At 41.4% G+C, this 27,899-nt stretch overlaps 1 protein-coding gene across 2 annotated transcripts; it reads left to right on the top strand.

Moving 5' to 3' along the window:
- Window positions 1–27,899, top strand: CCDC81 (coiled-coil domain containing 81). Of its 2 annotated transcripts, XM_067568650.1 has the most exons (15): window positions 1–121; window positions 1,412–1,473; window positions 2,462–2,618; window positions 4,271–4,527; window positions 5,789–5,874; window positions 7,501–7,628; window positions 9,123–9,246; window positions 14,746–14,869; window positions 16,820–16,966; window positions 18,387–18,494; window positions 19,092–19,261; window positions 21,813–21,891; window positions 22,823–23,049; window positions 24,239–24,364; window positions 26,958–27,899. In XM_067568650.1, the coding sequence occupies exons 1-15, from the start codon at window positions 43–45 to the stop codon at window positions 27,097–27,099; spliced, it is 2,016 nt and encodes a 671-aa protein (XP_067424751.1). In that variant the 5' UTR covers window positions 1–42; the 3' UTR covers window positions 27,100–27,899. The 2 variants fall into 2 exon arrangements, with proteins under 2 accessions (XP_067424751.1, XP_067424747.1); XM_067568646.1 differs by lacking the exon at window positions 1–121 and having other exon boundaries at window positions 1,261–1,473.

The raw sequence follows: 27,899 nt of genomic DNA, 5'->3' as shown, positions 1-27,899 counted from the left end.
CCCTGCGCTTTCTGCTGCTTCCCCTTGGCGGGGGATGTAAAAATGCTGGACAATATCCACGCCGCAATCCTCGAATCTGGCAGGAGCGTCTTCCTCACGCTCCCGAAGCTCTCGGCAGACGGTAAGGCCTTCGCACCTCCCGGAGTCCTGCTCCTGTGGATTTCACGGGGGCAACTGCTGTGGATGAGTGTCCATCCTGCCCCACGCCCTGGGGGTGACCAGAGAGCAAGTGTGAAAAATGGGGCCGGGGATTATAGGCGCCCATATAAGACAAAGCCCCGAATATCCGGACTGACCCTATAAAATCGGGACGTCTGGTCACCTTTCTTGCCCTACAGCACTACGGGCCGTAACCGTGCCTTAGACACAGACACGGGCGCCCGGGTTCCACTCCTGATTCAGCCATGGACTTCCTGTGTGACCTCTAGACAAAAGTCACCTGCCAAAAGTCCAGGCCTCAGTTTCTCCATTTGTAAAATGGAAGTAATACTAGTTTCATGGGGTGGGGGTTGGATTTGCCCAACTTAACTCACCTTCGTTAAAGTGCTTGGTGCTATAGGAGAGTTTAGTGTGTGTATCTATCCAAGGATAAAATACAGTTTAAACACAACACAGTGTGAAATATAGCAGGGGTGTTGGATCCCATTATACATCTGAGATTTAGGGGCTCAGTAGTCCCGTCCTCTCACAAGCATTTGGATGGAAATTCCATTGACAAGTTTCCCTAGTGGCCGGGTTTAAGGTTTGCTTTTGGAAGGAAGAGGGGTGTTTGTTTTTTTTAAGGAAAGCTTTAAGCTTCCTATGGTGCTTTGCTGGGCTACAGTGAGATTGCAGAAATGATCGTCCTTAGCGCTGTTCTAAAGTAAAAATCTAAGCTTGTGAATACTAGTTTTTGAACTCTGAACACAGTGCTTAATTTGAAATGAAAGAGGTACCAGGGCTCAAGCAATTTTTTTCATTCATAACTGATGCAGCAAGCCCAGAGGGGCTGGGGCTATGACCTGTCAAGCCTAGAGGTGCCAGGGCTGAGCTCTGGCAAGCCCTGGCACAAATTAAGCACCGTCTGAACACCCCTCCACTTTTAGAGTGTCAGGCTGCAGGAATTCCTTGCACAAATCACTTCATATTTTGTAAAAAAATACTGTTTCAGCCCCAGACTTTTACTGAGAGTTTTAGAAGGGGCTGAGGTCCAAATCAGGCTTAAAATGGAAACTTGGTTGAAACCTTAACGATGGAGTGACTACCATTGCTCCTCAGTGAATGTATAAACTATGCAGGGCGCCTGTGATTATACTGGGATCCTGCAGTCTCATTAGTCAGAAAAGAAGAGTCCTATTTTCCATGGAGTGTGGTGAATTTGTGTGCTTGTCATCTAGAGATCATGACAAGTTGTGTTTCATTTGCATTTCAGAAGTCTTTAGTATTTGGGCCAATGTGTCTGAATTTGTGGAACGGCAGCTCTCCATGAACAAGGTGGGACTCGCATCTTATTCCTTTTCTTGATCCCAAATGTTTCCAATGATTCTGATGCACACCCATGCCACTAAGACCTATTATACATGCCTCCTCTTAAAGCAAGAGGCATGTGCAGGCAAACCAAACCAAAGGTACACTGTAGTCTACAAATGTGCCGCTAGCTTCTCTTACCTAGTTTACTGGGTTATTCAGCACAGTGCATCATAGTAGTTTTTTTTTTTTTTGATGTAGATTTAGATGTAGGGAAGCTTAACATTTTATAGAGGTTGGAGTTTTAGTACAATCCCCTTTTATGCCTGTTTTTCATGCTAAGAACAGATTTAACAGCTCTCCCTCTCCCCCCCCCCCCGTGCTCATTTCTTCTGTTTTTAAAGGACAAATAACCCCCTTATTTTAAAAATAATGCTCCACAAAATGGCAAATACATTGACTGGTACCAAGCCAACAGGTTGCTCTGGGGATTCCAGAAAAATCTAGTGATATCTTAATTCACATCTTTCACTATTTCAGTTAATTCTATCTAACAAAGAAATATGTTTCATATGGTATATAGATGGCTAGGTTAAGCACTAGATCCTGATCCTGACAATCCTAGCTTGTAGGAGTAGTCCTTACTCACGGGAATGTAGTCCAACTATAACCTTTGGTGCTACATGTAAAGAGGTGAGGTGGGGTGAGGATCTGTAGAGTCGAGCTCTTTGGGGCATCTCTAGATTAGGGACATTTATTTTGCTGTTACTACATCAATGACTTTTTTTTTCAAATGGTGAAAAGGAGGCAGAATTGAGAAATAGAAAATATTTGGTGCTTCCAGGGAGTTCTGAGAACTGCCCCATCTCGCTCCCCTGCACAGGAGAACATAAGGTGCGGACGGGACGCCAATCACCATCACAATGCTCTGGTGCAGAATGACAAATTATGAATTGATTATATATATACATATTTTCCCCTCCTGCCTGAATGTTGATTGTTGTTTATTTTTCAGGGTGTCCAAATACCAGGCCTTGGAACATTTTCCTTTTTAAGACAAAAATTAGATGTCGGCAACAATAAATTTATCCTTCTTCAAAGACCTGTGTTTCTTTTGTCTGAGAAACTGGCACAAATTCATGGACTCAAACTTGCCAAAATACACACTCTTGGTAAGAAGTTTGATTATGCATTTGCCTTTCCTTGAAACATATTTATACTGTGCTATAAAATATTTGACAAGATTAATAGCTAAACAAAGTGTGATACATGTATAGAATTCCTGGAAAAGGTCCTGATAACAACTTAAGCTCTGTCAAAAAAGACACCAAGAGGGAATTTCTTTATGAGATACTGTTGCTTTTATATTTATATCCTATGTAAGTTTAGAAGTCTGTTTGAAATGTTCTTTTACCTTCTGACTACATAATGTCACACTTGTGGTGGTGTTATGATAGCTGCAATATATTTTAATAAAACTTTATTACCACGGAAATTCTATATGTATCTTGCACAATACTTCAGCTCTGTAAATTCAAAGCTTTGTGCCAGGTTTTACACACGTGACCCAAGTCAAAAGTGCAACAGTTTTTTTATTTTATTTTAGTGGCATGCACCTTAATAAAGTAATCAGCTGTAGATTCACTTAAAATAGACTCAACCCATAGGTTTTTATGAAGCATGTGTACAGCTGTATGTATTCTGAAAGAAAGCAGTTTCACATCAATACCACCATGTTTGCACAGAAGTGGGCATCAGCATGATGCGCATGGTGTTAAAAAAAAGTCCTCTTCCTGTTTGAGTTTCAGTCTGGTGCCCCTTGGTGGCAGACCACTGGTACTGAAGGCAGAGAAATTGGCAGGTGAATTGTTAGGTCACTGTACTGTCGAAGGTAACTGCTCTAAGAACTGGCCAGCACACTGTTTTTGTACCATTTTAAATATATTGGTTTGAAAGTGCTATAATTAAATCAATACTGAATGTGGATACAGTTACACTATTATCAAGGTACCTTATGCAGATATGGCATATTATGGGAATAAGCTGTGGTTATACAGGTAATACTTATTCCCATAATAAGATAGATATAAGAACATAGCTATAAGCATCTTTATACTTGTATAAATTTGTCCACATTCGGGGTTGTATGATTTAATTATTTTTTTTTAAATTGCACTCAACTGAAATAGTTAATTTGGTATGAAAATTGAGTGTAGACCAAGCCTAATTCTCCTCTGCATTATGTTGGGCTTATGTGGTTTTCAATAGTTATGTGGAGTTAATAGTTACACCGGGGTACAAAGGGTGGAATAGAGTGGAGAATCTGACCCCACATCTCTAAGATGAGTTGCAAATGAAAGTTCTGACCACTTGTGGTGATCAAAGATCCTTCATCACTGTATTTAAGAGTAGGGGTCCTGTTTAAATTCCTATTCTGGCTTCATTTTTCATCCCCCTGCAATTTTGACTGCATACAGTATTCTTCACCTCCTGTTCTGAAATCCTGAGCTGTACAGCTGCCATGTCTCATTTTTGTACTTTCATATTGCAGAAGTCACCCTATATAGCTGGCATGTCAGTTTCTTTTTAAAGAACTTGGGATCCTTCTGGATAATGAGCTATATGAAGTTATAAGAAGATTAGTAAAATGGATATGATACTTCATAAGGGTTTTGTGAGGTTTTATTCATGACTGTGAAGTGCTTTGAACCTCTCATAGGAAGGTGCTAAATGTGATCCATTAATTCACAGCCTTGTTGCTGCTATTTAGGAAGTCTGCTTGCTGTCTGAATCACTGCGTTCTTCCCCTGATTGTTGCTTTCAGGTGATATCCCAATTGTTCAGCTGAACTTCATCATGTTATCTCTGGAGGGTCCTTTTAACAGGGAGATAGTGGAAGGATGTGTAAAAGAGACCCTGCTTTTTTTCTCGCGATCCATCGCTACCAAACAGAATGTTGAATTCACTTTCAAGGGAATCGGGGTTCTCGTCATTCGGGACAACAAAGTGAAAATGAAATTTTACAAAGATTTCCTTCAAGCCATGGATGGGAGTGGCAATCTGGTGAAAGCTCTTTCCAATGTAAGTTCATAATTTCCCCAGCAGCACTTAAATTATTTTGAGTCAGTATTAGTCAATAATGCCTACGAGGCAGGTGGTGAGTCACACTGTGCACACAGCTAGCCTTGTACTGTGTTATTCTTACCTTGACCTCCTATTATTATTTTATTTTATTATTAGTTTTCTAGGGATGCCTAGAGGCCTCTGCTTAGTTCAGAGCCCTGTTGTGCTGTAGATACGCATAGTAAGAGACAGTCCCTGACCAGAAGTGTTTAAAATCTCAATATAAACTGTGTAGGGCTCCTGTGACAAGACAGCTGAAAGGAAGTGTTGTTATCCTTATTTTAAAGATGGGAAACTGAGGCATGTACTAACTAAGGGTATATCTATCCTGTAATTGGAGGTGCAATTGCAGCACATGTAGACATACCCGAGCTAGCTTTAGTCTAGCTAGCTCATGTATGAATAGCAGTGAAGCCATGGCGGAACAGGCTAGCTTTCTGAGTACATGTGCTGCAGTCACACTGATTGTAGTGCAGACATGCCCTAAGTGATTTGCCCAAGGGCCACACAAGAAGTCTGTGGCAGAGTCTGGAACTGAACCCTGATCTCCTGAGTCCCATCCAGTAGCTCTCTCCCAATCCTCGCTATTGCAGCATGTCATTAAGTTCTCTGGGGTAGGGACCATCTCTCGACTACATGTTTGTTCAGCCTTTATCACAATGGGACCATCTCTCGACTACATGTTTGTTCAGCCTTTATCACGTGCTATGGTCATACAAATAATAATGAATAATAGTACTCTGGACAAAGAAAAAGAAGGCCTGAGTCTGTGTCCCTCCTTGCTAGTAGGACAATATTTTAGTTGTGAGAAAGACTTGCTGCAACTTTGTGAATAAAACCTTAACTCTGAACTATTTGCTGTCTGGTCATAATCTGCAGGAACTGTAAAACTCAACCAACCAAACAATGGTTTAAAACCAGGCTTGCAACATGTTAACCCTCTCTCCACCTGCTTCTCTACTGGAAAGTAAATAGCCTCTTTATTGAGTGTAATGATTCCTGACCACTCAGAAATCATGACAATATTATTATCCATTATCAGTGATTGGCTGGCACAGATTCCCTCAGTTACAACGAAGGGCAAATGTTAATAAAATAGAATTTTAAAAGAGGATTTTGAAGCAGCAGCCTATTCTTTTAGAAGTAGAAAGGGCTGTCTTGTTTGTTACCTGCTAGACAGTGTCCTTGGTGTCATCTCAAATGTCTGTCATTGTTATAGAGACCTGGAACAGGCGATTCAGTAATTTCAGGCAGAGAAACCGCCATGTCTCAGCCCCGTGCTTGCAGTGTTGTCATGTTTCCAAGGTGAGTACCTTTGCCTCTTTACCACTTCCCTGATCAAGCTAACAGTTGTTATTTTGAATCTATTGTGTTAGTGCTTGTCTACACATGGAATTACCCCAGAATAGCTATTCAGGGTAGCCATTCTAAGATAACTCTACTTGTGGACTCTCTTCTTCTTTGAAAAAGAATTAAGTTAAACTGGAACAAGGCACTCTTATTCCAGGGTAAGAGAGTCCGCTTATGCAGTTATTTAGGAATAGCTATTACACTTTAACTTCACACCTTATCATAATCTGAATTAAGTTCCAAGTGTAGACATGGTTAGATAATGCTTTTCATAATGCTTCACTTGCCTCGTCTCTTATTTTTTTAAGGTTTCAAAAAGAGTTTAAAGGTGCCTGATTTTTACATGGACAACTTTCCTTAAATTGTGGATCTGGTCTTAGACTTACTCAAGTCATATTGTCATGTAATTTTTTTGGTATTTGTGCCATTTTATTTAATACAATGTATCCCAATAATACCACCAGTCTTCCTGGGTAGAAGATCCACAGGAGAAAGTGACAAGTCAAAAAGACAAAAGTATATCTTGCCTCCCTCTTTGATATCAATGGAATAGGGTAATTCTCTTCCCTTCCTAACCTAACTGATATGTACAACCTGCCAGGGAACAATTTCCTCCTTTTCCCCAAAGGAGGAGTTCCACCTTCTCTCCCTCTTCTTGCCCCCATGACACTGGTCCAGAACAGGCACTATCTATTCATGTAACAGTGATGGGTTTAAAATATGCTACCTTGCGAATCATTGGGATAGATTTTCACCATTAGAAAATAAGGACTTTCCAATAGTACAAGTCATTTTTTTCTAGTCCTGATACATCATGAAATGTTGAACTGTAAAATTACAGCACTGTTATGATATTTTAGGTAATTTTTAGAGGTTTCTAAAATATATCAGTTATAAGTTTTCTCTCCCTTTGAGTCCCATATGGGTGGACTTTAGGTAACTGAGAGGCTGATCCCGAGAGATTCTGAGTACCCATTACCAAGTTGCTCAGCTCAATTTCTGCACAGCTGAAGACACTCCACACTTAACAGCGCTCTTGCACCTTGCAGGCTGGGATTCTACGGGAGCCTGGCTTTAAAAGACTGGGAATGTAAAACAGCACCAGTGAAATGTTTATAGCTTTCTAAAGCATCTCCAATAGTGACACCTCTGTCAAATGTGTAGCATATACAGAATACATGATGCATTGATGTGCTGTGATCTAAAGGGTTTATTGGGGTGGGTTTGGGATGACCTCTATCCTATACTCATGCCGATAAAGCCAGAGAGCTTTGGTGTCCTTCAGGATAAAAGGGGTTATAGAAATGTAAATGACTGAGAATAGTTAAGTAAATTCAATATTTTTGTCTTACATCATGAAACATAGGTTGCCATAATGAATAATTTTTGTTACTGTCCATTTTCATGTAAATCATTTTACTTGCATAATCCTTAAGGCTGTTGTATATTCTGCTTTTGAAAAGTGCAACTTTTACAGTAATGCTAAAGATACTTGTGTGACCAGGTTACTAATGCAACATTATGCCACCTATTCAGGCATTGGCTCTACAAAACGGACTGATGTCTTTTCCTTGTTTCCAGGATTGAGCTGAAGGAAACAGATAACAAAGCAGCCATGGAAACCATCATAGAAGAAGGTGAAAAGTCCAACAAAGAAAAGGAGCCAATAGAAAAAGAGAGAGCTCATAGTAATAGTAGCAATAAAAAAGGTAAGTTAACAGTCAACTGAATATTGATACAGGTTCATTATCATTTATTCATTATCATTTATTCAATGGACAATCAGAGCCAGGTTTAAAATGTAGTTTGCACATGGTGTGGCCCACATTTAAGAGTTGTAAGCATCCCTTATGGCAATGATCAATCATGCTAATAATCATGGAAAGGAATCACAAAAGGGTCCAACCCTTCCAATTCAACTGGATATTTCTAAAGTACTCTTTCCACTCAACTCTGAGACCTAGACTGTATTGCAAAAGGCTCTGCAGTTTTATGAGCTTGGCTGGGCAAAAAGCATTGAAAGCTCAGAAAATCGATTAGCATTCCAAATATTTTGCATATAACGAATCATGCTTTGTGCTGTAACTGATGGAGAGGGGTGTGCCATGCACAAGATCACAGCTGGCTTTTGTTTGGAGAGGAAGCATCCTCCTGTGGTGATCATTTGAAAGCTGCCGGCCTGTGCCAGTATTGATTTCTATCTTTCAAACTGGGAAGCAATTTTCATTCTAATCATCACTTTCAAGTTGCTCATAAACTTCACAAAAATAATCCTTTTGGGCTGTAAATTTCCACTATTTTGGTTTAATTCACACCTTAGCTTACACTGACATAACTTTCCTTCATAGACAAGTCATTAGTCTCGGCCCAAAGACCCACATTCTACATGGTGCTTTATGGATGGACAGGGAATGGGATGGGGTCTGAGACTAGCTGGACAATTTTGGTATAACTTAGGAAGAGGCAAATGCATCAGAAGTTATTCAGCGAAAAGCAGCTAAAAATGCTTTAGCCTGGAGAGATTGATTTTTAACTGAATTCAATGAGAGCTGCAGGTGCTCAGAGCCTCCAGAGCAAATCAGCCACGTTCAATCAGTCGACAGCTGTACAGCTTTGCCCGACTGCAGTTATTTATTGTTTTGGGGATGTAACCAGGGGTCATGAAATGAAATTAAGCAAAGGAAAACTTAGATGAATTGCGCCAGATTCTGGAGCTACATCATTTTATAACAGCTGAGGATCTGTCCCACTTTCATGGAGAATATTCCTGACGATGAGATCTATTAGGCTGTGCAGCAGTTTCCCTAAAGGGGTGGTAGCCCATTCACTGGAACATAGACTAGATAAAATACTAGACAGTATAGTGTGGAGAATGATGTTGCACTATAGAAATTAAGAGCTGGAGAAGACCCATGATATTATGATCTTGTGTCAGACGGGTATTAAAACTTGTAGACTACTGGAACTCCTCCATAACTAATGTAGTTCAGTGGTAGCTAAAGAATTGTTTTATGGCATTGGAATCAACGTGAGTACTCGCAGAATAAGTTACTACTAAGGTTATCAGAATCTGTTTCTAAGGTATTTTTAAAACATGGAAATGCCGCAGCACATCTACAGTGTGTGTCTTGTGTGAGCTCCCATGCTGTTCTTATCTAAGCTTTCACAGAGATGCTGTTCTTGAGATTTTCCTTGTTTCACAGTTGCAGAGAATCTTCCCATTAAGCGCCTTCTGTCCCGACAATCTATTGTTCCTGCCACAGTGTTAGGCTTCAATCTGACTGATGAGCTGGAGAAGAACATCAAGCAAAAAAATGCCCCTGAAAGGTGAGACTCCCTGGGAGAAGTGGATAGGGGTAACTGTCAGCTTTTCAGTGTCTTGCTCTTGCACTTAAATGCAGCTAATATTACCCCCGTGGCAACAATCTTGGAATTAATTGCAAAAGGGAAAAAATAAAATTATTTATTGAACTAATGAGATAGGAGGGTAAAATTTTCAAAGTGCCTATGTCCCATTTTCAAACTTGATCTGGGGCCAGATTTTCAAAGGTATTTAGGCACCTAAAGATGCAGATAAGCGCTTAGTAGGATTTTCAAAAGCACCAAACAGGGTAGGCGCTTAAGTCCCCACCACCATTTTTCCTCCTCTTCTGGTGGGTTTTTTCTTTCATGTGGGGCCTGATCAGTAAATGTGCTCTAAGGTGGCCTCTAAGCGTGTCCACTGTATTGGGCCCTCCATGTGAGATAGGCAGGGGAATGCCTAGTTTGTGAATCCCACCGGGAATTAGGAGTGAATTCAGTGCTGAGCTGCTTAGTGGTGGCAGAACATTGGCTGTGCATTGGCAGAAATTTAGACACCGAGTGGACTTTATCAGGAAAATCTAGGTGTGTAGGGACATTAGGCGTCTACAGGGTTAGGCAGCATCTGAGTGGGGTTTTTTGAGGACCTAAATTTTGGAGTTAAATGCCTAACGTGGCAGTTAGGTACCAGAGTCCCCTTTGTGAATCCCATCTTTAGGAACCTATGTTTGACTGGCTTTTGCTGCGATGTAGGCTCCTAAGTACCTGAGTCATTTTTGAAGATTGCAAATAAGCTCCTAAGTTACCTAGGTGCTTTTAAAATTATTACTGGAATCTGCTTGATATGGCAGAGTCAGGCTCTGAGTAAAGGCTTTAGAATGTGGCCAATATTTTGTATCTTTACGTTCATTAACAGTAATCCTCTGAAGTTGGATAAGTAGATTTAGTTTAAGTGTTTTAGAATTATTGTACAAACGTCAAAATCTAAGCTATTTGGGGATGAATAGTATAAATGGGCCTTTTCCGTATAAAGTCCCTGTGACACCAAGTTCCAGCTTATCCCTAGATCAGTGGATCAGTTTATTTTCTTGTGCTAAAAGTTATTTACCTAAGTAAACTAAGGTTAAAAATTCCCATTTACTGAGGCTTTTATCATGCAACAGTCATTAAAAAAGTTCCAAATCTACTTTAAGGATATGTTTTTGGCTCATCTCACATTTTCTTGCTGGCTGGTAGGCATGGTACAGGGTATTGTGAGTGTCTGGTGTCTACTTCATTTTCTTCTGACGCCATCTCCATTTTGTATTTGGTAGTTTGGTAACTAAATGCAAATAATTATTCAAGAGGTTCAGGATCCTCTTACCATTCACTTTTGAGTCGAGCAAACCCGATCCTCCTGCTTGATGAGAACAGTCTGCAGAGTTTATAAAAATTTAATGGAAGAGGGGATCCGAGTGCTCTCCTAAAGGCTTTTAATGTTTTCACTGCTTGTTTGAGCTTTGTTCGACCCCATCAGTTGTTCTGGGAGATTGCGAAGACCAACTCAGCCATAATTAAACATGTAGAAGCTCTTTGTTTTAATTTGATTGATACGGCTTTACAGGGCAAAGTGAAATTCAAACTTCTCATGCACCATGGGGATAGAACAGTGCCTATCTCCATTTTTCATGTAGGGTTTAATCAGTTAACCTAGAGGTTTTTTCTTTTGTATTAAAGCTTATTAGTATGACGGGCACAATAGAAGGGCCAGAAATTGATAGGTAGATAGAATTGCTTCTCTCATCACATTGTTTTCTCTTTGTTTACAGCGACCGCCACTAGCAGTCTGTCTATATCGATCTTAGGTACTTATCTGGCCCCACAATCGGCAATGTATTTAATTGTATGTACAATGCCCAGTGTAACTGTTTTCCCCTGTGCCTGTCATTTAGAATGGCAGTGTTAGTCTTATTGGTAAACAGAGAGAGAGACCTGCATCTGGGGCACCTTGAGCTTTAGGGAAGGTTAGACAACATCTGGATGTTATGGTTCAGGATCATCTCTCTCTCTGTCTTTCTCTCTCTTTATTGGAATACAGCTAATGAAGTAGAAGAAAACTGAATGTAATTTTCTATTTCCTGCCTTATTTATTGGTCATTTGAACAGTCTATCTGCCACTATGGCCCCTATCACCTCAGCATCTGAGCACCTCACAGATGCTAATGAATTGATCCTCACCATATGCCTGTGAGATGGGCAAGTGCTGTTATCCCTGTTTTACAGTTACACAGGGAGTCTGTGTCAGAGCTGGGAACTAAACCAAACCTCCTAAGTCCCAGGTATAGACCTTTCTTCCTCCCAGTATGGGCTCAGAAGCAAGGAATCGTTAATGCTCAGACTGTGCAATCTGCAATGGTGGCAGATACAACTCATGGTCTTGTTGGCAGCCTCAGCTTGCTCTCTTTTACTTGAATAACTTCCTCTCCTATGGTGTCCTTGTGCTATGTCTGTTAGGTTGTAGCGCCTTCTCAGTACAGATACCTTGGACAGTGGAACTCCCTCCCTGAGGATGTCTGCCAGATTCCCTCTGTGTTTGTCTGCAAGGCCTCGTTATGTGGGTCACTACTTATGGCCATTTTTATCTCCCTATAGATACTTTTTTTTACCAATTCTCCCCTTTTGGGCAATTTCCTTGTCTCCAGCCTTGTCTGAATAGCTGGATTCAACAGGCATTAGCCTCGCTGAGTTAACTTTTGTTGTACTGTACCTGGAGACGCAACATAACTTCAGAAATAAAAATAAGTTTGCCCCTGGGTCTAATCAGCAATCCCTTGTCCTGCAAGACAAATTGCCCGCTGAATAACTATACACTTCTCTGATGCAAAGAGATTCTGATATAAAATTGGATATAGTTTTAAAAGCCATCCTTCAATTTTTGATGTAAATTTCAAAGTGATAGTCTCCAGGTGACCACCTGCGGAAGTCCACAAGCTCCTATTATGGGGCAAATATGGCAAACCCTAACACAGATGAGTTTTTCCATTGACTTCAGTTTTAAAGGGTTTGCAGAATCAAGTGCACAAATGATAAAATCCTTGTCTGCAATCTTGTTTGTGCAGAGCCTCGCTTGCTCTTGGTGCTTTAAAAATGATAAATAAATCCATATGTGGTTCTTACTCAAGCAAAACGGTCACTAAGAGAGTAAAAACTGAAAGAGGACTTCAACATTTGTCCCACGTTGAATGGTGATGCTTTGATCTTAAAAGACTTTTGGAACCAAGATTTTCCACTAATTTTTGAGCCAGTATTTCAAGCAATTTGAACTGGTTGCTGAAACGAGTACAAATGATTTATATTCAGAAGACTCAGAATAAACACCACCTCAGAGATTTTAAGGGTCCTAGGTGTGATTACACGGAATTATTAATGAGTTTGCACATGCTACCCTACCCTAATGGATAACCAATGGTCTGAATCTTGAGTAAGGTCATGTTTTGAAATAAAACGTATAGGCCTGTAGGAAACCAGATTCAGGATGCTGAAAATAGCTTACAAATCAAAGTAAAAAGAGACTTTAGGAGGGGGAAGGAGGTGCGTGTGTGTGTACAAGAGTGAGAACAGACTTTTAAAATGAATATATGAGAAGAAATGGAAATATATAAAGATACAAATTTATAAAGAAATGGAGATATTTTCTATTTTGCTGCTGAAATTACAAAAGAATAGGAGGAAAAAATTTCCTCAAACTCTCAAGTTACAGTAAAAGATTTCCCAATAAAAAGCAAGGAAGCAAAATTCTGTATAATGTAGTGAGCGAAAAGTGTCAGGAACCACTACACAGTATGTTGCCCCCTGCCACTGAGTTGTAAATGGAGAGTAAGTATCAATATCAATATCAATATCAAAAAGTATCAATAAATGCATTAAATAAAATCCATCACTACTATGAAATCTGGCCTGAACACGTGCTTCTGACTGCTTTGGCAATATTTATATATGGTAATAATACTACGACTTACCTCTTGTAGGGTCTGATCCAAAGCTCATTGAATACTCTATCTAAGGTACTTATATGGCCCCTGTTACCATAGCATCTCAGTGCCTCACACAGTGGCGTACCGAGGGTCTCCGGCACCCGGTGGCCAAGCCTACTTTTGTGCCCCCCCAGGCCTCACACCCCTCTCACACCACCCTGGCGCCCCCTACAGCCTGGTGCTCGGGGGCCTGCCCCCCCCTCTTTGGTACGCCACTGGCCTCACAATTAAAAAAAAAAGAAGGTATATATCTTCACAACACCCCAGTGAGGTCGGGATGGGCAATTGTCCCCATTATACAGATGGGGGACTGAAGCACAGAGGACAAGATTTTTTTAAAGTGATTAATTATTTTGGGTCACTCAGGTTGGGTATCCAACTTGAGGCACGTTGATTTTCAGAAAATGCTGAGCACCTGCCCCTCTGAAAGCCAGGCTCCTTTAAGGAGTCTCAAGCCAAGTGCCCAGAAATGGAAGCACTCCAAGTCACTAGTTGCTTTTGAAAATCTTGGCCAGAGAGACTAAGTGACTTGCGGAAGGTCACACAGGAAGTCTGTGTCAAAGCAGGGAATTGAACCTGCTAGCTCCTAGACTAGCTCTCTTAACCATTGGACGATCCTCAGTAGATGATGGATTGGGCCCTAACTGGTCTGTAGCACATTCGTTATTCAGCAACTAGAAGTAAAAGTGAATTCCAGCAGAGTTCTATGTACTGCTTTTCTTTTTCTCCCTGTGGTACCTTAAATGATGTCTACACAGCAATTAAAGATCTGCAGCTGGCTCATGCCAGCTCACTCAGGCTCCTGAGGCTGTTTAATTGCTGTGTTGGGCTCCAACTGCAGCCCAAGCTCTGGGACCTTCCCACCTTGCAGGGTCCTAGAGCCTGGGCTCCAGCCTGAGCCTGAACATTGCAATTAAACAGTCCTTTAGCCCAAGCCCTGCAAGCCTGAGTCAGCTGGCATGGGCCAGCCATGGATTTTTAATTGCAGTGTAGACATACAGTTAGTTTACTGAAGACTTGTTTATCCCTGAGGTTGATTCAGGCAAGATCCAGGACACACAACTGAGGGAGTGCGGGAGCCGGTATTGTAGTTGTGCACAACAAGGGGAGTAGCACACACCTGAGTGCTGCTGGATGACTCCTTCTGCAGCAGGAACCAGGCAGGAGTGAGCCTTCCATTACTCTCTTCTCCAGTGCCTCCGGTTGTGACAAGACCTATAGGAAAAAAGGAAGGTGCAGTGACCTGTGACTGGCTATCTGGGAGCAACAATGAGTTTTTTTGTTTGTTCACTGGAGGATGTAGCAACTATTTAGAGAATTTGGGCTCAGCCTAGTCTTAAACCACCTCTTTATGCGTGGGCACAATATCCTCTAGTGTGCATTCATGAACGTTTGTTTAATTGCTCAGTGGTGCACAGAACTCTGTTGCAAAACTGCCTTATGCCCAGGACGCTGGTGTATGGATACAGCATCTGTAATAAACTGATTCTCATGTCCTGTTGTGTATTCCTAGCACAATATCACCTGCTCCTCCGTGTTTCTCAAAGACTGAAATGGACTGCAGTCCCAATCAAATTCAGACAGCCAGACCCAGAACTCCATCGCCTCTTTGTCAAGATCATGGTAGGGCAGGACAGGTACAATATATGGATCTTATTTATTTATTATGTCACTTTTTAATCCTAGCAAAACATGGTTACCTGGGGATCGACTTTAAAACTGTCCCTAATGGCAGTATAATATTAAATTACTGTTTTTATAGGCCGTATTGTATGAGTATGTATGTACATGTATGAGTAAATCATGGTCAGCACTGTATTTTCAAGAAACACATAGGAATACATTATTTGAGACCTGGTTATTATGGAAATTTTAACTATAAAGCTTTTCATTCGTTAGCGATTATGGGAGGTAGAAAATAGATAGCCTTTATTTTAGCAAAACGCTTGTGAGCAAAAGGGAAGCTAAGCTTTGCATATTTTGTCAATTATTTTTCCTCCGTGAAGTTTTCTGTGAGCTACTAACACAATGTGGGGACACTGCATTCTAGATTTCTAATACAAACGATCATATTAGCTATTCATGAAAGGCTTATTCCTGCAAAGTTCTGAGCAACCTCAGCTCCCAAGAGCCACCACAGGAGTTTAAGTTGCTCGATGTCTTGCAGCACTGGGCCCTTAAAGAATTTGATAGCAATAACTTAGTAATTTTCAAAGTTTAGCACAACATTTTTGTGAATTACTCAAACCAGCATTTAGAGAGAGAAGGTAGGTGAGGTAATATCCTTATAGGATTAACTTTTGTTGGTGAAAGAGACAAGAAGGAGAGCTCTATGTAGCTCGGAAGCTTGTCTCTTTCACCAACAGAAGTTGTTCAAATAAAAGATATTACCTTACCCACCTTGTCTCTCTCTAATATTCTGGGACCAACACGGTTACAATAGCATTTCAAACCAGCATAACATTTTTGTGAGAGATATTTTACCTTGTGATTGAAGTTATTTGATCCAATCTCTAGCTATTAGAGACCAGGATGAGACCTGTGTGTGGGACACATTATCGCATACCTACCTATTTCAGGGCTCTTATGCCTTCCTCTGAAGTGTCTTTTAACAGTGAGGGTAATTAACCATTGGAACAGTTTACCAAGGGTTGTGGTGGATTCTCCGTCATTGGTAATTTTAAAATCAGGATTGAATGTTTTTCTAAAAGATGTACTGTAGTTCAGACAAGAATTATTTCAGGCAAGACCTATGGCTGGCCTGTATTATGTAGAAAGTCGGACTATATGATCACACTGGTTCCTTGTGGCCTTAGAATCTATGACTCTGGGCTGGCCACTGTCAGAGACAAAATACAGACTAGATGGTCCTTGGGTCTGATCTACTGTGGCAGTTCCTATGCTAAAACTATGAGAAACAGCAACCCTGAGATATCTTACAAGTTTTGAGTTAGATCTTCAAAAAAACAGGAAAATAAAATTATGCTCCTAAATCCATATTTAGGATTCATAAAATAAGATTTGTCAAAAGTTCTGAGTACACAGCAGCTCTGATTGGGTTTTATGCCCTAGTAATGCTATATATTAATTGTTGAGATCAGTAGGAGCTCCTGGATGCTCAACAGTTTTGAAATTGGGCCACTGATTTAGGAATCTAAATATGGATTTAGGACCTTAAGTTTAGGCAATATTTTTTTTTTAGTTTTGGTCACTATGTCCTGTGTTTAACTAACCAACCAACGGAACACAGACAACAAATATACTAACAGCTGGGAAAGCTTTATGTCACTGTCACCTGCAAAGTGTGCTGTAAAACCCTGCTCGCTAATACATATAAACTTTGTGCATTTCTGACTACACGTAGGAGCAAATTGACTTTCAACATACATTCTTTGCCACTCTGCAGGAACTGTGCATCTAGCTGCCCTTAGTAAGGAGGAAATAATTTTAAGTAAAACATGACATAGGAAAGTTGGATTTTCTTGAAGACTTGTTGAAGTTTATTGTTGACAGAGGGTGAATAGAGGATGAGAAATTAAAATAGATGAAGATAATGTGCACTCTTTTATATTTCTATGGGCCTCCAGGAAATGTGCTACCTGTGTATGCAGCGTGCTCAGAGGAACATCCCAGTGTACTTCAGTGAAGAGAGGCGGAGGAAAGAGCTGGATGATGACAGAATATTGGCACAATACCAATCTATGAAAGACCAGGAGGCTCTTCATAGGCAGCAGGTATTCCATGCAATTTGAAACGCTCAGAAAAACAGAATTCCTACCACCAGGGGGAACTGAGTTTTGAATGTTTGAAAGAAGTAGGCAGGAAAATCTGCAGATGCTTGTCTATTTGCTATTATGAGAAATTCTAAATAAAAAATAAGGGAATAAAGAGAAACCTGCTATATCAAGAGCTTGGTCCAAAACTAGTTGAAATCAATGGAAGGAGTTCCATTAAAATCAGTAGGCTTTTGCTCAAGTGCTTTAATGGGAATTATTGATTTAACTATCACATTGTTGCGTATCAGAAATCTCTGTTTGTGCCCCGAGTTCTAAAGACTTAGAGCAGAATTCTCTGTGCACGGTATTTCTTTACATTTTCCATTCTGGGAGTGAAACGGGTTCCAGTGAAGAGGACCTACACAAGCCTCGTTGCATCACTTCAGCCCCACATGTTAAGGGCTTAAATGGTGCAAAAGGCCCTGTGCTAGGTCCTCGGCAGTGGCAGGCATTTCAGTCACCATGTGCAGATCAAGCATTGCCACCCTAAGTATTCAAAATTCATAAGAATGGCTTAAAAAAGAGATTTTACAAGATTTTATCATAAAAATAATAATACAAATTTAGGTTTTTTTTGGTTTTTGTTTGTTTGTTTTTTGCCTCCTGGCTTTTAGGTCACATTTTCAAATTTTTCTCTGCAACCATGATGTCTAGAAACATTTTTTTTAAAGAAAAAGTGAGAGCTGAGATTCTCAAATAATCACATTATTTCATGAGCAGGGGCTTAAGAAAAACAACAAATATCACAAGACTGCCTATAAAATCACAAGAGTTGGGAATGCTGAGCTCTCAAAGAGATATAAATTGACCTCTGTAAATATACAGCTAAACATCAACAAATAAATCTGCCAGGTGGATTTTGGACAAGAGAATTGTGTCCTTAGGGTAGGCAGGGTAAATAGGGTCCTAAGGTCAGGACACCTAGGTTCTGTTCCCAGCTTTGCCACTGACCTGCTGTGTGACCCTGGGCAAGTCACCACATTTCTGTGCCTCAGTTTCTCCATCTGTAAAGACACTCCCTTTGTAAAGCAGTTTTAGGTCTATAGGATGAATGAAAAGTGTTGTAGAGAACTAAGTGGTATTATCATTATTCACTATAAATATATTTGTTTCAGGAAGTATTAAAAATATTATCAGTCATATAATTATTTTTATACAAATCTAATCTTTTGATGGTGCAGTAAATAATATTATGACCTAAGCTGCTAGGACTTGATCCAAAGCAGATTGATGTCCCTGGAAGTCTTTCCATTGATGTCAATTGCACATCCAGAGAATAGACATGTAATTACTAGAGGATTTCCTTGCTGTTCAATGACATTACTTCTGTTCATACTTCTATTTAAAATAAATCGATTTTCTTTTCCTCCCATGATAGATGAAATTCTTGGCAAACAGAGAACAGAACCAAAAAAATGCTGCCTTTAATCTTGGGGTGGCTGAAGCAATGAGAAACCACAAGAATGAAAAATCCACAGAATTTCATGTAAGAGGTTGTTTTTTTTTCCCCAAAAGAATATTTCCATCCTGGAAACTTTTCTGTCCAAGCTGTGTATTGACTTTCCATTAGCATATATACCATGGAAAGAAACATCAGAAACTGTGAAAACACAAAGCATGAATAGACAAACCTTTCAGTGCGTGAACTTTCAGCAAGGGAGAATATCAATGCATTTAGCAGTGACGCTCAGAATTTTATCATCATTTAGTCTGACCTGCCTAACACAGGCCACAGACTGTCATGAGTAATTCCTATAATGGAAGGAATTATTCTTCCCTATGATGTAAGTGAACATTATCTAGCACAGTGTATTGGAGCATAGTAATAACAATAGTGATGTGGTGTTTGGGCCACTTGGGGGCATTAGTGAGACCTTTGTCAACATTCTGTCACCAAGCTGAGGGGAGTTTTGGGGTGGTTCCTCTGGTTCAGATGGGATCGTCCCTTCTCTGGATAAAGCATCTCTCTGCCTGAAATAATTCTGCAGTGTTTGTATGTAAGGAAATGATGCCATATGTTCACGGTATTGTCATCTATCTAGTTTCTCCCATCAGAAATGAAATGTGGTTTTTTTCCTTGCAGAAATCATTCGTTTTTGTTAAACGGCAACCCAGCCCACCCCCCTACATCAAGCAAGAGGAGTATTCACAAGAGTTGTTGAAGCAAATGGATGAGAAGAGGGAGAAGGAAACAAAACTAAAGCAAGACAAAGAGCTGATGGATCGGCTGGAACAAGTGCAGCTTGCAGAAGAGTAAGTCTGGCTCTTGTGTCTACCGAGGGTAGGAGCTGGGGGTGGTGGTGGTGGTGGTGGGTCCATTCTACACCTCTGTTGCCCATGGCACTGGAGTTAGGACCCAGAGGCAATGGTAATAAAGTCAGTCCTCTTCAGAGCTGATTGAATAATTGAGTTTTTGATTCTAGAGCCAAAGAAGTTAGTTTCAAACAGAAACTGAATTTTTTGGTTTTTCTTGCCAAAACAAAAAACCAAAACTATTGTGTTTGGGCTGAAACAAAATGTTTTGAGTGTCAATTTGAAATGACATAGGGAAACGAACCATTCTAACATTTCTGATTTTTCTTTTCCATTTTTTCCTTAGCTGAAACTATTTACGGAATTTGACCTGAATTCACGAATAGCTTTGGTGCCCGAAAAAGGCATGTTTCAACGAAAGAGCTATTTGCACAAAAAATGTTACCTAGCCATAGTCCTGTTCTGTTTTGAATGCTGGACTGGGACACCCTTGAGAGTGTGATCAGAAATATGATTTTAAAATATTCCTATTATGTGTCTCTACCAAGTCTAACTGTTGAATCATTTCACCCACCTAATGGTGTCTAAGCACCTGATGTTATAGGTCAATTCTACAGTACAGGTCAAAGAGATACTTATATGAAATACAACAACAAAACATCCCATAAATATCCTTAAAAATCTACATTCACTAATTCACTCCTATACAGTTAGTATGGGGATTGAGGGGAAGCCGCTACTGCCCTATATGTAATGGCACAAAGATCAGGATTGGTGACTTCAGAGTGACTTGGATTACTTTGGTATGGTAGAAAAGGGGCGTCTTGGGATAGGGACTGCTTTTATGTCTCATTCAGTGCCATTGCTGAATGTGTTGTGAGGGCATAACAAATAATAAATGCTACTAAGGTAGAAGAAAGTAATATTAGATTCACAAATAAATGTAAGGGACAAATTCTGATTTCATTTATGCTGATGTAAACCCACTCACGTCAATGTAGACACTTTCGTTTTACACTAATGTAACTGAAATCAGAATCTGGCTCAAAGGGTAGTAAAAATACAGATTTAACAATGTTAAGGTGCGTTGAGTGTAATGCAATACCCTTACAAGTAATTTAGGCAGAATTTATGTGTGTGGTTGTGGAGAGAGAGGTTAATAACATGGCACTAGCTTCCATGTTGATTTAAGGCAAACATTTTTGTAGCCAGAGCCAAAATTCAAGCTGAACCACTACAGCAGAACCTCAAGAATGGAGGTGGTTTGTAACTCTGATATGTTTGTAAGTCTGAGCAAAACGTTATGATGGTTCTTTCAAAAGTTTACGACTGAACATTAACTTAATGCAGCTTTGAAATGCTACTATGCAGAAGAAAAATGCTGCTTTCCCTTCATTTTTTTAGTAGTTTATGTTTAACACAGACAGTACTGTACTGTTTTTGGTTTTTTTTTTCCCCTCTGCAGCTGCCTGATTGTGTACTTCTGGTTCCAAATGAGGTGTGTGATTGATTGGTCAGTTCATAACTCTGGTGTTTGTAACTCTGAGGTTCTGCTGTATATGGGATTTGAAAAAAAAAATACATGAAATGGTGAATGAGGACATTGTAACCATGAGGAATCAACTCTGGTTTATTGTGTCTGCCCTGCATCTCATTTATGCAATGCTGCAGTACAAGCAGGTGCTCTGAACCAATCAGGGCAATGGGTAGCAGCTATTTCATTCTGTTACAGAATTACTTCAGTCAGCATTCGCTACAATAAAACATTACTGCCTCAGCTTCCTGCCTATTCTAATAGTGTTCTTTTCTATATAAGTTCTTATCGCCATAGTATTGGAGCACCTTCCACTTGTGTATTAAATGATGTGATTATATGTGCAGTGTAGCTTCTTGGTTTGGGCTGGATTCAGTTTTGGGTTGTGTGTTGTTTGTCTACATGCTGCTCTGTGTTTATATTAGAGAAGGCAGGTGCACTTGGAGGGGACAGTAGGGAGGTTCTTGTTGTGATGGTTCTTGGTTCCTGAGGCGGGGGTGGTCGTCTCACAGTCTCGGACTGCCCCTCAAGTTTCCTACACAGATGAACTTTACTCTTATGGTAGGAACTTAGAGGGTCAGCCACTTGTGAAACTTTTTTTTTTGCCTCTTCAAACACAGGGACAATGATTTAACAAACTGGCTGGCTAGGGTTCACTGTATGTTTATAACTGCTCTCTGCCAGATGGAATCAGAACATTTACATTGTGTGTCATAGGCCCTATACTGCTAATAGTGAGTGGAGGCTTTTCTTTGGATCAGATAGTAGAGGATGACAATGTTTTTGGAGCATGGAGAGTTCTGAGTTCTATTCCTGCTGATTTCAGAAAATTCCAAGCTGCCAAGGTATGGTAAGAGAGAGAATCATGGGCTATAACCGGTATCTAACAGTTATGGATTGAGATGTACTATTAGTAGATCTGTATTTCACAGGATGTGCCTGGATGAATCCTGTACACTTATTTCTTGGAAATACCATCTCATAAAACTCGTGACTCTTTTGTATTTTTCCTTCTAGGTTAGCTGCCCAAAGGGCTAAATATCTGAAGGGCAAGATGGAAGAAATGGAGTGTTATAAGAGGGCCTTAGATACACAGGTAAAAACTTGTGATTAGTATAATTATGTGTGTTCCTCAGTAGGCCAATTCCACTGACTTGATAGTATAACTTGGACAAAGTTTTAAAATGAAAAAAAATCAACTTTCCTAACTATTATGTAGCTAAGTTATGTGTCTTTAAAAATTAGAATGTTTCTCAGAAAGTTGTGGGGAAGGGTAGAAATCTACCTATATGAAGGTGACATATTTAAAAAACTCTATATGATATAAATCATAATAAGATCCTTCAGAATTTTGAGAATTATAATTTATAGCCAGTATTTTAAAGCTGTTGAGATGGTGAGTCTATTTAACACCTACAATGAGCCTCAGTTTACAATGTTTCTATTGCTGGCTAAGAAAATAGACTATTCTCCCTCAAACCAAGATCAGAGGTATCTGTTTGGATTGAGTAGAGCTATACAAACTCATCGTGGATTTTTCTGAGAAATTTTGCATGAAATTGCCACTAGATTCCAAGAGCTTAGGCAATGTTCAGTTCCTGCCCTGAAGATCTTACAGACTAAATGGAGGAAACACACAAAAAGGTGGGAGGGGAAACAGAGGCACAGAAAGGTGAAGGGATTTGCCCAACGTCACAGAGCAAGTTAGTGGCATAGCTGAGCGTAGAACCCAGGTTCTTCTTCCAATCCAGTGCCTTATCCACTACATCATGCTGCCTCCTCCATAAGGTGAAATTTAAAAAGGAAAAAATATGGGCTTGAATATCAGTAAATGATTCCTGAACTCTATTAGCCTGTAAATAATCGAGGGAAGTGGTGAGATCCTCATTGGTTGTAGCATTTAAATTCAGAGAAAGATTAGATGATTTAATAGGTCTTTTCCCATCACTAGCTTCTGTCATTTTACGTTTTCAGAGCCAGGCGTGAGGTTAGAACCATGGTAAAATCTTCCTATTAACCCAATACAGGTAAAGATGAAGCCGATGCAGTTGCCGGTCTGTGAGCCTGACTCAGCAGACCTCATCTTTGGGAAGAGTGATATGACCAATGAGAAGCTTACAGAAAAAAGGCAGCGAGCCCAGGAGTTCTACAAGCACCAGTTGCACTCAGCAGCCCAGCGGAAGAGGACGGCTATCCTCAATCAGCTGGTGGAGCAGAGGAGGGAAGCTGATGCACTGCAGAGAGCAAAGCGAGAGTAAGCACGCAGCTCAATCCAATACACTGTTTCCAATGAAGCCTTGAGAAAATTCAACAGCAGTAACTAAATTGAACCACAGGGCTCTGGCGAGGGGCAGGAGGGTGTATTTTCTTCTCTTTAAGGCCCCATTCTAGCAAAGTGGTAAGGCACAGGCTTAAAGTTAAGCAAGCTTCTTCAGTGGGAACTACTCACATGCTTAAAATTAAGCCTGTGCTTAAGCACTTTCCTGGATCAGTCTCAGTGGGGGAGACTGGGAGCCTTCTGCTGGGATTGACTCAATCTGTGCGAGTTCAGAGCTGACCTTTGTGGTGCGGCCCCCTTTCTGGCTGAACATTTCAGACAAACATCTGAATTTGTGGTTGATCTTTTCAGCTGAGCTGGCGGTGTTCTTATGCTCTGCCAGGCGCGGACAGATCTGCCCAAGGCTGTGTGGGGTTTCTAATCTCCACAGGAGCTCTGGCTCAGATAGTGCTCTCAGTCCATGTGAAAGGCATTAACTTTGTCACAGCCGCCAGCAGCTCTGCTGCTGGCAGGGAAAGGGAGTCGTGTTAGGCAGCCCACCACACGGGCAGCGGTTAGAGCAGTGTTCTCCAACCTTTTAAATGGAGCCCGTCCCCCCCCCATGGACTTTTGTCTAACAATCGCGCCCCCTCATCTCCTCAATCGCGCCCCCCTATCCCTCTTCTGAAAGGGGGGGAGGCCCTTTCAGAAAAAATGGGGGAACTTCCTACACTGTAGGCCCTGTTTTTTTCCTGAAAGACGAGGTTTGGGGGCATGATTGTTAGGGGGGCACTTCCCGCGCTGTAGGCCCTAACAATTGCACTCCCCTTTCCCCCAAACCTTCCTGTTCAGGAAAAAAACAGGGCCTACAGCGTGGCAAGCGGGGAGCAGCGAGCACCGGCAGCAGCGCAGGATGCGGGGGCAGCAGCAGCGCGGGGAGCATGCCCAGCAGTGGCAGGGGGCTGCTGCTGCTGTAGGAGGTGGGTGGCGGCTGCTTCCATCTCTGGGGAGTGTGGAGCTGGACCGGCTCTGTCCCCTGCTCCGCATCCCCCCATGATCCATCTTGTGCCCCCCCACTTTGAGAACCACTGAGTTAGAGAAACCTAGGGACAAACTGACAGAATGGGAGAGTGGGAGGTAGATTCATCCATGAAACATAGGAGAAACTTTTTCAATAACATTTCAGATGGATTGCAGACAGAGGAGCTCAGTTTGAGAAAATGTTCAAGGTGAATTTAGCAATGCAGGACGACTGGCAAAAGAGCACTGGAATGAAAAAGCTACGGGAATTTGAAGAGAAGCTGTTTGAGCGGTAAGATCCCTAAACGCTGAGTGAATTGCCCCTTTCCCATCTTCCTTTTTTCCCATTTTTGCTGCTTTGCAACTGTGCCCCTCCTCTTCCCAGTCGCACCTGCTGCAGTGCTGCACCCCCAGTGCACAGGGAAGTGGCAACCCCATAACTGAGCTCTGTACTGCTTCATACTAAAATGGGTTCGAAGCAAAACTATATTAACTCAGTATAGGCCTTTGTCCCACTGTAGTAGCTGGACCATGTAAGAATCATAGAATATTAGGAAGTGATCTCAAGAGGTCATCTAGTCCAACCCCCAAGAAGTTTGAGTATACCACTATCTCCAAGCTAACTGATGTAAGGGCTAGATTTCTAAAGGTAGTCCAGCACCTAGAGATACAAATAGGTATCTAGCCATACAGTTCAAGGCAAGAGGGGACCACTGAATCATCTAGTTGGACCTCCTGTGTGTCACCAACAAACCCCAGCACCAGCACATTAAACCTGGCAACCGAAATCAGACCAAAGTATCACAGCCCTCAGACGATTACACGGTTATGTATGTGCCACAGGCAGAGAACAGGAGGGACCAAGGTGTGCCAGTGCCCTAGATTCCTGCAATGGCAAGGAATTGATTAAGTAAGCGATACCCAGTGGCCAGTGACCTGCACCCCACACTGCAGAGGACATTGAACCCTTCCCCCCCCAGGTTTACTGCCTGGCTGACCAGGGGCAAGAAAACAATGTCTGCATGGATTTAACAAAATCATGGGATTGGCATTCTTTCAGTCCGATAAACAGTCTTCAGTTCCAGGATTTTTATTGTGGGGTTATAATGACATTTTATACTGTCTGTTTTACGTTTGTGTGGAAGGCAAGAAAGCAGGAGTTAGTGGAAGGCTATCCAAAAGAACTGAGTTTTAAAGGGCAATTCTTATCTATTCAAGTGACATCAAGGAGTTCCCTATTCACTGTTTCCTGGATCACATTTGCTCAAGTAAAAAGATGTTATTTCAAACTAGAAGCCATGGAAACTCATCCAGGGCTCTGACAGTCAAGCTAGGACTCTTCCATCCTGGACATCATCACCAAGGTTCTGCAAGTCAAATTATGGCCTAAAATACATGTTGACAGATTATGCCCTCAATGTTACCTGTGTTAAACCCATTGTCTTCAGGTTACGTCTTCAGTAACACCTGTGCAAGCCTGTTTAAGGTTAAAACCCTAGTGGGATTTCCAAAAGCCCCTAGACGCCACTGACATCTCTAGGTTCTCTTCCTATCTTCTCACCTGTCTACTCTGTTTTTCCAGAGGTGGGAATCTTTGCTGCATAAAATACCAATGCATGCTGGAGTGTCTTAATGCCACATTATAAAGCACTTAGGATCATGCAGCCACTCAGATCTCTGACATAGCTGGACACTGCTAACTTCCTAAGGCAGTTCAGAGAGGTGCTAATCTCCGACCAAATCTGTGTTACGGCGCGCTGATGGCCTGAGCAATCTTTATTTGAAAAAGACCAACAAAAACCAAGTACATGAGGTGTTCTGTTATTTGCCACAGATAATGTATATAAGGCTGTGAAGGTGCCTTTGGGTTAGTGGGTCTCCTACTGCCACCTCATGTGGGATATAACCGCTCTGCTCTGCTTTGAGTGCTGGGCGACTTCATAGAATCATAGATTAGGGTTGGAAGCTCAGGAGGGCATCTAGTTCAAGTCTCTGCTCAAAGCATGACCAACCCCTACTAAATCATCCCAGCCAGGGCTCTGTCAAGCTGCACCTTAAATACCTCTAAGGATGGCGATTCCACCACCTCCCTAGGTAATCCATTCCAGTGCTTCACCACCCTCCTAGTGGAAAAGGTTTTCCTAATATCCAACCTAGACCTCCCTCACTGCAACTTGAGACCATTGCTCCTTGTTCTGTTATCTGCCACCATTGAGAACAGCCTAGCGCCATCCTCCCTGGAACCCCCTTTTAGGTAGTTAAAGGCTGCTCAAATCCCCCCTCATTCTTCTCTTCTTCAGACTAAACAAGCCTAGTTTCCTCAGCCTCTCCTCATAAGTCTTGTGCTCCAGCCCCCTAATCATTTTTGTTGCCCTCCACTGGACTGTCTCCAAGTTAGCCGCATCCTTGTATTAGAGCTGCTGATCAGACACCCGTTACACACAAAGGGGCACCTCTACGGCACCCTATACATTGGTAATATAAGCCAGAGATGGACTGAGTCTAAAGGTCTCTCTCAATTTACCAAAAGGTTGGCTCCAGAGTCCAGCTCTGGTCTTTCGCTTATGACACCGCCCAAGCAAACAAGCTGGCAGCAGTTAGCTGTGTACTGCACTGATGCCTTCTGCACTGGTTTACTTCAGTTGAAGAGCCCAGATCTTGCCTTTCTCAGCCCGTCTGAATAACTGCATCCTTTATCCTATAACTGTATTGTACATCAGGGCTCTGTGTGATCCGTAACCTAGACACAGAGCCAGGTGCAACCCAGATATTAGCAAGTATAGGTTCCCTTTGACTGCTTTGGGGGTGAGGGTTGCATAAGGTGCAGGTTATCTTTCTGTTTTCTCGCAGTCAATAAACGGTAACACATTTCTCCTTAAACTTAGTGCCGGGGACAAGCTTATGCTACTTGACCAGTGTGAGAGATACAGACGCTGTTTCCAGTGTAAGAGGCGCACGACCAACTGTGGGGAAACCAATGTGTGGACAGAGTCTAGATACATCCCAGGATCCCGGTTAATGGTTTGAAGCAAGTTTTCACCCTAGTTTTTGTTTTCGTTGCTGGGATTTTTTTTTTCTTGAATGTGGTGAGCTATTTCTCACAGCTCAATGAAAATTGCTCTAAAGATTGTTGCTTTCGGACTTAGGATTTTATGAGAATTATGTTGCATTAAACTAAGTTCCAAAGTAGTAATTTCCTTGCTTTGGTAACAGAGTGATAGTTTAGTTAAACTGATGGTAAAATTGGTGGGGCAGAAAAAGGACAGCTTGGGGGGGCAGGGGATTGTTATGCTGTCAAGTTGGTAGTGAACAATCAGCAATTGCTACTTCTCTAATTGCCATTTAGTGCCCTGGAGGAAAGGAGTTGGTGTCCTCTGTCCAATATCTAGTGGACAGCTACCGCTAATTAACATCCTTCGTAGTAATCTCAGCAAAGATGCTGTACCTCCTGATCCAAGGGGAGGCCTGCTGATAGGGCAGCTTGCACTGCCACTGTCCATGTCATCTTCTACTTGGCTGTCTAGACAATTTCACTCACTAGGGTTGTCAAATAGCCTGGTATTCTTTAAACCATTCAATTCACCTAAAAATCGACCGTCGATCCTGTTAACATTAATCTCTGCCATGGAGTCAGAAATTCTGAAAGGAAGTTCTGTTACAAATCCTGCCTGCTGTCCCACAAATATTGCGTGTACTAAGTGGAATAAATATTTCCATATGAAATGCTTCTCCCCTTTGATGTGCTACAGTGTGAAGCCTGGATGTGAGGAGCTCTGTGGCACTTTTTTAAAATACTGGTTCAAGCAAGCATTTTAGAAAATTCTAAA

The sequence above is a fragment of the Emydura macquarii genome, unplaced genomic scaffold, assembly GCF_026122565.2.
Source record: "Emydura macquarii macquarii isolate MOO-44397 ecotype Brisbane River unplaced genomic scaffold, CSIRO-AGI_Emac_v2 contig_318, whole genome shotgun sequence".
Classification (NCBI taxonomy): Eukaryota; Metazoa; Chordata; order Testudines; family Chelidae; genus Emydura; species Emydura macquarii.
The sequence above is the reverse complement of the archived record's forward strand: the minus strand, read 5'-3'. Positions and strand labels throughout refer to the sequence as shown.